We start from the raw sequence: 11,317 nt of genomic DNA on the forward strand, positions 1-11,317 counted from the left end.
CTCGCCAAGCGGCTACTCCGACACGCCCTCAGAAACAGCGAGCTGCAGCACACAGCTCTCCTCTCCCTTCCAAACACTAGCTACCCTCCAGGCAGTCAGTGGACATAAAGTTGTTCCTGTGATGTAGAGACAGAGCTCAGTTAAAACTTTATGGATACAGATTAATAACTCACCGCTCTGAAACTCTCGCTCCAGTCCGGCTGAACCCGAGCCGTTTACCGGCTTCTCGCCGACCCGCCCTTCTCTGCTTCTGATTGGCTAGTAGTCCTTAACTAGGAACTGAGCATGTGCAACTCCCAACAAAGATCATTTAGAGACAAGATGTATCACTCCATAGCTAAAACGAAGCCTTCAACACAGGCTGAAAAGAGGAGCTGCAGCAATGTGCAGGATGACAAAAAATATAACCATGTAAACCTGCTCTGGTACAACCTCTAAATAAGATTTTGAACCTGAAAATTAGCAGAATACCACCTCTTTAAAGCATTTGTTAAATATGTTCTGAAAATGGCTTGCAACAAGAAATGTTATAAAAACAAATGAAAATACTTTGAGAAAGGTTTATTTGCACAATAAGAAAACATGCAAGGCAATTTAAATATAGAAGAAACAAATGTGCATTGTCCAAAAAAAGTTTCATAAGCTAAAAAGACAAGCTGCTGAGTACTGTATTATATTCTTTAAATTGTCACCTGAATCACTTTATATAAATAAAGACAATTCTCCCATAAATTGGTGCAGAAAATGTCTCCAGAATGCAGGAAGTTAAGTGTTTAGCGCTCAAAACGTTCTAGGGGACCTCCAGACCCCCATTGTTATATTTTAGCATTGAATATTTCATCAAATAGTGCTGAAATATCTTCTTGTTTTGTTCTCGTGAACCCAATATGTGTATCGTCACACCCCTAATCTGAACCGTTATGTCTCAACACAAAGTGACGTCCTTGATTCATTTTATCTTATCAAAGTATAAACACACCCCAATAATCTATAGTGTGTTAAATATTAATGTATTATAATAAAATATTTTATTAAATTCACGGAATTTTGTAAATAATTATCTCGGGCTTAAAATTCATATAGATTTTCCGTTATACAGCAGTGAAGTTAATGGTATTAAATTTCATCCTAGGTGGTATTAAAAAGGTTTTATTTATGTCTTAAAATTAACTTGACACTGTAAAGACCAAAAGACACTTCTTCTACAAATTAACATTTTAAAGATTCTACAATATAAAACTCTCATAATGACTGTTAATAATGTAAATCTAAAACATGGGTTTTCTGTAATATTTTTATTGAATTTTGCAGTTGGGTCACATTTACGTCATCAAACCAGACATTTTCAGATCTAAAATGAACAATTAAATGAAGGATTTTGTTCATTATTTCACTGTAGGATCAACCGATGACCAGCTGCATATTAACATATTATTATATAATAATAATAATGCACTTTTCACGTATGTTTTCTTAACAAAACCTGGTTTGTAGACCAGAAAGAATCGTCGGGTGACAGAGTCGTTGTCAGCTCGTGTCAGTCACGTAGTGCGAGCACCACAACAACAGCAGCACAGTGACCTGCAGACGCTGAGAGTCGTGTAGTCTGCACTAGGCACCAGAAACTTCCCACACTTTCTCAAATACTCCTGCCTTTCCTCTGGTTCTGTAATACAGTACCAGATGCCATCTCCTCCACCCATTCACAGACAAAGCTAACATCCTCCTGCAGGAGCACAAAGTCTTTGGATAAATACCATGTATACACACCTCTGCTTAGCGATGTCAGTCTGAAGTGTTTTTATGTTTACCATATTGGACATGTTGTTTAATAGTATTCTGTGTTATGTGTCAGTGTTATGTAGACGGACCGTACGGGACTCCTACGAGACAGATCTTTGCCTCTGAACATGCCGTCCTGATCGGGGCAGGGATCGGGATCACGCCGTTCGCCTCCATCCTGCAAAGCATCATGTACCGGTAAGATACCAGACATCTGTCCATTGTGCAGGGTCGGCAGGTCAAGCACCGCCGCCTACACCTCCCTTTCTCAAGAATCCTGGTTCATTGAGGGAAGTGGGCGGAACTACATCTCCCAGCATGCTTCAGATGAGTAGCTGGAAAGACCATGGCTGCGTCCGAAATGTCAAAAAAATCTCATTTCCTTACCACCTTTCCTTGACCTCAATGGAAAACGTCATGAGGTCAAGGAAAGATGTGAAGGCGACGTAATGATGCAACGGTGGATTTTACTGACGTGACCTGCCGTGATGAAACTACAATGTCCTGAAGATGGACTACAAAAAGCGCATCTCTGACTCTGCCCCCCGTGTTGCTTTAATGCAGGCCATCATAAGGTGGACAGCACGGTGAAATATATTACTTCATAACCAAGATAGCAAAAAGGCCTGTAGGGCACCAGTCACCAAATAATGGACAGGGTTGTTACAGTGAGAATGCTCACACTCTCCCTCCTGCCAACATTCGTCAACATGAATCCCAATTATTGTTTGTAAACAGTAAACACAGGGTTTCCCACAGAATGACAGCGAAACTGTGGCGAGAGAGAGAGGGAGAGAGAGCGAGAGGAGGTGCTGAGTGAATATATGCGCTGCGCCCAGCTCTGTGATCAAATACAATTTTACCCATAGCCCAGTAAAACAAACAAAAATCGATCGCTGACCGCAGCTTGATCATTGCCTTTATTAAGCCGAGTGTGTTGGCATCTGTGACTGAGGTAAAATGAATTAATGATATTGCTGAAGGCATTTTACAAGACTAGTAACACAGCTCGCACGCCACAGTCTCTCTTGACTCCCGTGTTACATTCAGTAACAGTACCAGCTCGTTATTGGTCCATGCAAAATAGAATCTGGTTCTTCGTCTGCAGTACTTTATTCTTTCACCAAATCTTCTGTAACTACAGAACAAACCATCTGCTTCATGTTTACACCGGCATGCGCATGGCCAGTGTACCTGAACGGCCACTAGCTGTGCGTTTTAATTTTAAATTTAATGTAGCTAAAACGCTTCTGTGGACGGAGATCGTAGTCGTTTTAAAACTCTGAACTGAAACGGAGTAGCGTGGATGGGGCCTGAGTGAAGTCCTGTAAGCTGATGTGGTTTGTTTCCTTCAGATACCGCATGAGGAAGCAGAACTGTCCCAACTGCAGCTACTCGTGGTGTGAGAACATCAAAGACAGCGACATGAAGTTACGCAAAGTAAGAAAACACCAGTTATCGGGGATGTGCAGTTACACACGACATGTTGGAGCTTAATAAAATGTATTCGATGTGAACAGAAGTTAATCAGTTCCTTTAGGATTGCGTGATGTTGCGATAACACCTATTAACACAAATTCAACTCCCTGTGAATTCAGCGTGACTTCACCACAAATCTGACCTATCATGGCCATTTATTGAAAAATGTCTGTAAAGGTTCTCAGTCATCCAGGTCATAGTTATCCAAGGGTGGTTAAAATCAGGGGCAACTTGGTTCAGGTTACTAGAAGAAGTTTCATCCTTCATCCTAGAGACTTCTTCGGCTCTGACTGAATGACCATCGTTGGCCAAGAGTGAACGATTGTTTAGTTTCCAGGGAAGTGATGAACCCAGCAGTTTATTAACATCTGAAGGGCAGAGGACTCTTATTTGAGGACCACCAGGTGCACATTTTAGAGAAGATGGATGGTTTGAAAGAGGTGTCAAGGAAGCATCTACACCTGGGCTGAGAAGCCGTCCCTGAACAGAGGAGGGGGTCTACGCCGCCACTTATCCCCCACTTACAATGCTGTCCTTTCATCACCTCTTGGCCTTAGGTGAAGATACCAACGATGGTCGTTCAGACTTGGCCTCGGGTGGTTCTAACGACTGTCGTAACAACAGCCAGGAGAACTAACGAACCAGCGGTACAGATGATCTTGACAACAACCCCACAGAGGTTAAATAGCTGAGTTTCCCTGTAGTAGTTTATTGACCATCATCATCAACAATGACTTCATCAGCCAGGAGAGGGCACCACATTCACTCTTTACTTCACTCCCACCCCAAAAACCAAATACAACAGGTCACCATAGTAGGGTTAGGGTTAGGCCCGCCATGTCCCGGAGGGCGGTTGTCACTTATTTCCACAATTTCATTGCAAAAAATAGACCAAAAAATCACAACTTTCATGGCATTTTTTTTTAGCAAAGCTGCTGCAAACTTGGGTATTTTAGGCCGCCACAATCAAATACTTTGTACGTCTAAAAACTACTTGGAAATAAAGCCGTTTCTGATTTTGGACCCTGCAGGTCGACTTCATCTGGATCAACAGAGACCAGAAGTCATTCGAATGGTTTGTCAGCTTACTGACCAAACTGGAGATGGACCAGGCTGACGAAGAGCCAGAAGGTGGGACAGAGTGATGCGTGAAGAAAGCCGTGTTAGACGGCTGATCAGGATAATAACAGCTCTGTCTGTCGCCTGTCAGGCCGCTTCCTGGAGATGCACATGTACATGACGTCAGCTCTCGGTAAGAACGACATGAAGGCCATCGGCCTGCAGATGGCGCTGGACCTTCTGGCCAAGAAGGAGAAGGTGGACTCCATCACTGGACTGAGGACCAGAACCCAACCTGGACGACCCGAGTGGGGGAAGGTGAGGACACACCGTCATGTGCTGTCGTTCACTTTACTCCCACAATAGGAGACTTCATGCAAATTTCTAATGTAATGATATATAATACATATACTCTATAAATCCATGTTCGTTCTTTCATTATTTCGTTTCAAAACCAAATCGGAAAAAAAAGAGAAGCTGAACGGATATTACCCAACATTTTAATCTGTGTATGATTCGTTAATATACAGCTCGCCGATTTACCTAATAACAGTTCATGTTTGCCATTGGATGTACTGACAACTATCACTGAGTTAATTTGATACTGAAGAAATCTTAAAAACTGCAGGATCCTCAGGAAAGCGTCCTGTTCCAGCTGCTAGTGAGTTCCAAACTGAACATTTAGCCAGTATTATATAGCTGCAGCCTCCGGTACTGCAGCTGTAGGCTATTATATTGTCCTGATTTTCTAACTAAAAACCCGCTTATATTGATGTTCAAGCTCGTCTTTATTACATTTAATCAGGCACCGCCATCGCCCAAGTGGAACACACGAAGCTACACAAATCATCAAACAAAACAGATGTCTGTTTTTTGGTTTTCCGTTTTGGTTTTAAAACAGAAAAACCTGTAGGGCTGTTCCTAACGATTAGTTTCATTATTGATGAATCTGTGTACTAGTTTTATTAATTGATTAACATTGTGACACATGTCAATCACTAAGTGACGTCTCTAAAGGTCTTGTTCCGTTCGCGGAGATATAAAACAGAGGATGTTGAGCATGTTTGCTCGATTAATGACCGAAACAATCTACAGATAATCAAACTATTGTTGTTGATCAATCCTCTATTGATTGACCAATGCATTCATTGACTGTGTTAAATGTAATTGAATTTGCATAATAGAGAGTATAAATATTTTATTCCTAACCACACACACACCAGACGGTTCCGTCCAGACGCAGGACCACACACTCTGCGTTTATACTAAACGCTTTCAGAGTGGCGGTTCCGGGGATTTGAGATCTCACAAAATCTCGCGTGTCCGAAGAAGGTTAAAGTCAAAGGAACACTAACGAACCAGCGGTATAGATAATCCTAGCTAACAACTCCACAGAGATTAAATAGCGGAGTTTCCCTACCAGTGAGTTGGAACTTAAGGAGTCTTGGATGAGAGACGAAACATCTTCTAGTATCTTCAACCAAGTCCAGTTGCCCTTGACTTTAACCTTCTGTGGATAACTGAAAACCTTCACACACATCTCGCGTGATCAAACGTGACTTCAGACAGAAACAAACATGGAGGTAGACTGTTGTCGTCAGCTGGTTGACCTCGTGTGCTGAGTTTTACACAGAAAAACAAAAGAGAATCAAACTGTGGTTGAACTCGAGCCTGAGAAGAGGGAATCAGCAGGTTTCTACATTTTATAGAGCAGATACACAACACGCTGGGGACACTTCCTGCTCAGCTCACTCTCATTGGTTGATACAAAAATATATACACTATGTGAAACTATATACAGTATGTGATAGCTAAATATCAGACATGCGCATAGACTGTATATAAAATGGACGTAGCGTCCGTGACGTCACCCGTTGGTTTCTGAAGAGCCATTTTGAAGCTCAAAATTGGCGGGTCACTCCCGGATAACCAAAAATGGGCCAAGAGGCGGGTCGTAGGTGGAGCTGAGGTGACGTGTTGCTGAAACCACTCACGCCTAGCTCGACGTGACCGAGTTAGCTCCCTCTAAGGAGCTGATGCTATATGCTACTCTGCGAAGGTAGCTTCTAAACCGCCGGTGCTGTACGGTGGAGGTTTGAACCTGTGGCCGTGTTACCAGTTTATGGTCGTTACCAGCTCACAGTCAAGGTAAGACACTGGAAAATATTAAAATAACACATATCTGTTATTGACATTATACTTCACAAGGTTTTAAATGCTTTTTAATATATAAATGTGGTAACGTTATTTTTTAGTTACGTTATTATTTAACGTTAGATTTTGTTGAGACCAACGTTAACAGATAACTATGAATCAGTTATTAATTACCTTAAGTTTACTTAACGTTACAGCTCAAACGAACAATTTGAAGCAAATCAATTAACCCTTTTACATACTGTTGGTTACGAGCGGTTACGAGACGTCACCTCAGTATGTTACTTGTAAGAAATGTAATAAGCTAACGTTAGCGGTAGAGTCCTTAGTTACATGATGGAAGCTGTATAACTTGTAACTTGTAGCCATGGCTGTTATCACGTTAATTAATTCCCCATATTTTGAGTAACGTTGCTGCTGTCGGCAGGGCTGTGTGGGATTATTGTCTGGAATAGGACATTTGAGAGAGAAAGATACTTTTTATATTTGTAATAAGATTCTTGTTGAGGTTCTGATGCCTCCACATCTGCTACTGAAAGCTTAAACTTTGAGTCTGAAATAATGTTGCTAGTCTTGGCTACTTAAAGGACAACACAAAAACATTTAAAGACTGTCTCCATTGTTCCATTTTCTCCCACGTATGTGACATGTGACAGTGCTGTCAACATTAAAACACTGAGGCATCTTTTAGAGGACCATCTCAAAAAATTACAATACCCTGGTAAAGTTCACTCTGAGCACCAGAACCAGACTGAGAGATTACAGGCTTCAGAAACCTTTGCAGGTGTTTTGAGCGAAGTAGCTGATTAGAGAGTTCTTCTCTAGTTGACATTTCTGTATCATTTATAATGCTGAAATGTCTTTATTCTAAAATTTTACTACATTTTAAGCTAGTGGAGTTTTTATTTCCATGAGCTGTAAACCGTATTCATCAAGATGAAAGGAAAAAAAGTGTTTGAAAGACTCATCTGTATTTACTTTATATTTTTTATCACCTGAAGAATTTATTACACATTTTCCTCCCAGAGTCACACTGTGGATCACATGTCCCACCTGCTGCCAGAGAGCTGCAGAGACCTGGAGTCCTCATTGTGTTGATGGGGTGGACAGACGTGGAAAGGCGTTCTCTCCTTCTGTTTACTTTGACTTTTAAATATTGTCCAATATTGTCTACACCCAGTACCCATATACTGTATAACAAAGCCTGAAGTTTCTGAAGAGTGCCTTGTTTGCTGCTCTGATATAAGTCTAGTTTAAACACAGCGTAATGTGGGAACATCCAAACCATCCTGTGGGTAAGTGCTGAAACAAAGAATGATCTGCACAGAGTAATTTTAAATCCCACTAGCTGGTTTTTATTGTGACCTTGCAAACTCTGAGGTCTCAGAGCTGACCGAATGCACATGTAGTAAATAGGTGAGTCTATACAATGTAAACCACACAAGAGCTTCTCAGAGGTCGCAATAAATGACACCTCCTTGCAGGGCTTCAAAACTATTCAGTGTGCAGATAATTCTTTGTTTTTCCACAAAAGAGTAACTTGATAGTCAATGTCACATTTGTCTCTTAAAGAAATGTCAAAATAAAACCGTATATAACATCAACCTTTCATTTTTTACTTTCTACCAACATATGTAAAATGTTGCCTATAAGTAACATCTTAATATTTTCATTTACAGCTGTTAACTATAATATATTGTTAAGTTTAGATCACACTATTTAAAATTAAAATATGAAACTGATGATGAATGAAGAATGATTTTATTATAATAAGTCTGATACATTTTATAGCAAAGTATTCCTAATACTTTTTTTATTCCTAATGAAAACTCTTGTCTTGCATTCATGAAAACATCAACATTAAAAGGTTACAAATGTAAAGGTAGTTTTGTATGACTTGAAATGTGTTGTAAGACAGATACAATCTGTTGATAAGAACCCAGCACCATAATTTCACGTCAGTAGTGTTCAGGTGTTGTGAATAAAAAGAAAAGCCTGCACAAAGCAGGAGTTGTAGAGCTGGAAGCTGGAGCTGTTATCTCCTGAAGAGATGGACACAGCAAATCACATCTGGAAGGTTCTGCAATCAGCTCCTCTGGCACCTGTAAAGACGACAATGGGTAGACAGTTGAGCAGCTTCTTCCAAAGAGCCATAAAGCTGCTGAACTCTGAGATCACATCAGCATGATAACCTCTCTGGCATGTGACAGTAATTAGGGGTGGCAATGTGAAATACACTGTTTACTAATATGTGCAATATACAGTTTTCTGCTGGACACCTGTTGACTACTCAAGTCAGATCTTATTGAATGTTTATTATAAGGATCTTATTTTATATTTCTTATTGAACTGTACTACTTTTTTTGTTAAATTCTAACCCACCAAACAAACTCATAGGCGGCTCTCACACAGCTACAGGTAGAACAACATCTGTTCCACCTCTTAAGCTCCTTATCAGAAACGTCGCTGATCAAACGCAGTTATCACCTCAGAGTGTTTGCTGAATCTCAGGGAATGCAACATCTACTAAGTGTAATAACTTACTGATGACTCTAAACTGCATTTAATATGTACTTCGAATCAATCATCCCCACTGATGAACCCCACAAAGAATAGTGTTACGTTATCGTTTTTAAACAGTAACACTTGGAGGTGCACGGCTCTCCTCGGTGTGACAGTTTCAGGCAGAACTCCGCAGCCGCTCCCCTCTCGGCTCTCTGCCTTTAAACCTTTCTTGTCCATCGGGATCAGGTGCAACCACTTAAAATAGTATCTGAGTAGTATCTAACTGAACAGTGACTCCGTTACAGGATGTAGCTAAATCTCACATCGCCCGTTTATTTATTTTAAAGTTTTAATTTACCGTGAACATAACGTCAGCTAACTGAGAGCTGAGCCTTTACTTACAACTTCACACAGATGCCTTTTCTTCGAAGCATTATCACCCTAATGTCTAACACTAAGGTTAATCTAATACATTTTGGCTTCTCTCTTTGACTCCTTAAAAGCTGCGGTTAGAACACACTATCTCCTGTTAACTTTGCATCGTTAGCAGCTTGGGGCTGCTCGTATCTGGCTAATTAGCTTAACGAGCTAAGCTAACAAGCTATATGTAGACAGCTCAGTTCTCCTCTACTATGCGGTTGGCATTAGACAGCTTTAAACCTGTGTTGTCAAAGTCACATGACTACTTAAACCCCATACTTAAAAATGTATTGTTTATTTGCTAAGTGACGGAGAAACATTAATCAACATTCAATACAAATGTATTCCCACAGGCTAAAACTAATACAATCTATATATACAATCAAACAATATGTAGGCTATTGCTGTGTCCTCAGAAGCTGCAGTTTACTATCTTTAAATGTATCCACTATATATGAATATATGAATTTTCCAGGGGGCAGATCAGGGTCGGATCATCCCTTGCCGACACCGGATTACTTTCCTTGACAACCTCCGAATTTGCACAACATAAACCAACCAAACACAGTGTCACTCAAGGAGGTTTTGATTTTAATGAGGCATCAAAACGATCTTGGTAATTGCAGACTAGCTCAAGGAGTTTTACTGTAAACATCCCGCCATAAATCTCCTTTTATAAGTCTGCTGCTGACCTTCTTCTGCATTTAATGGCGGTTGGCCAACCCAGTGCAGACCTTCACCACCTGGGCTTGTGTCTGTAACAGTGGAGTCCTGCTGACCTGCCGGTCAGATCGATGTACTGTCCCAACGTTCATGTGCTGAATTGCATCTCGCGGACGCATAGCGTTAATTTCTGGAGATGTGCACAACCTACACTCCAAAGGATGCGCAGGAAACGTGCGGCAGCCATCTTACGTACGTGAACGCGTAGTTAACAGCAAGTACATCTGGGGCTTTAAACTTCAATTTTTAGGTCAGGCCTAATATTTCGTCTTTTCCTCATTTAATGTTGCTTCAAAGAGAGGGTTCACTTTCTGATCAATAGGACTGCTGTACAGCTGTGAAGCACACTGGTATTTCTTCCACTAATGGTTGTTCAAAGTAAATGTAATTCTTGTTGTTGTTTGTTGCATTTCAAACATGTTGTTGTTGTTGTGCATCAGGTCTTTCAGAAAGTGTCTGAGGAGAAGAAAGGCAAAGTCCACGTGTTTTACTGCGGCGCTCCTGCGCTGGCCAAAGTCATCAAAGCTCAGTGCGAACACTTCGGCTTCAAATTCTACAAGGAAAACTTCTGAGGAGGTCACCTGCTGTTCAGCACACCTCCTGCTGTGTTTCTGCCTTTATACCATGTTGGTGTTTTTCCTTCATAACAGTCTGTGTCGTTTTTCTGCCTCGTTCCCTGCCTGTTTGTTGGACAGTAGAAGATTCCCCATCGTGGTAGCTGTTAAATCCTATATGCACCGGTTTAACTGCTGACACGTCATTTACATTATGTATCTGTAGATCCTGTGATGACTCATGTATGAATCAGGTGATACCTGTTTTCTTTCATTAAAGGATGATTCTCTCTGATCTCAGTTCTAACTTAACTTTCATTGAACCTCTCTCCTCCACATATACTTCGTAATTCCCTACATTTTAGGGGTCCTAAGTCCCTCCCCTTCGTCTCCCGCCCCATGGGACCTTATTATGTACGGTAGTCAACGTCGAGAGACAACTAATGTTTAGATCCATTTTGAATTGTGTGAAACCGCTCAATGAACTATGTTACAACGTTAGCTTCAGTGACGTTGGTGTCAGTGATGTCAGTGACATTAGCTTCAGTAACGTTAGCTTCAGTGACGTTAGTGTCAGTGATGTCAGGGACATTAGCTTCAGTAACGTTAGCTTCAGTAACGTTGGTGTCAGTGATGTCAGT

General features: G+C 41.0%; 1 protein-coding gene across 1 annotated transcript in view; it reads left to right on the forward strand.

The window, feature by feature from the left end:
• nox5 (NADPH oxidase, EF-hand calcium binding domain 5) overlaps positions 1–10,896 on the forward strand; it is a 32,881-nt gene extending 21,985 nt beyond the window's left edge. The window contains exons 8-12 of the mRNA XM_046036985.1: positions 1,856–1,980; positions 3,138–3,222; positions 4,293–4,392; positions 4,472–4,638; positions 10,563–10,896. Coding sequence (XP_045892941.1) covers positions 1,856–1,980; positions 3,138–3,222; positions 4,293–4,392; positions 4,472–4,638; positions 10,563–10,694 — 609 coding nt within the window. The 3' untranslated portion in view covers positions 10,695–10,896. The remainder of the gene's footprint in view (positions 1–1,855; positions 1,981–3,137; positions 3,223–4,292; positions 4,393–4,471; positions 4,639–10,562) is intronic.
• The last annotated feature ends 421 nt before the right edge of the window (positions 10,897–11,317 follow it).

This window comes from Micropterus dolomieu, linkage group LG22, assembly GCF_021292245.1.
Source record: "Micropterus dolomieu isolate WLL.071019.BEF.003 ecotype Adirondacks linkage group LG22, ASM2129224v1, whole genome shotgun sequence".
Taxonomy (NCBI): Eukaryota; Metazoa; Chordata; class Actinopteri; order Centrarchiformes; family Centrarchidae; genus Micropterus; species Micropterus dolomieu.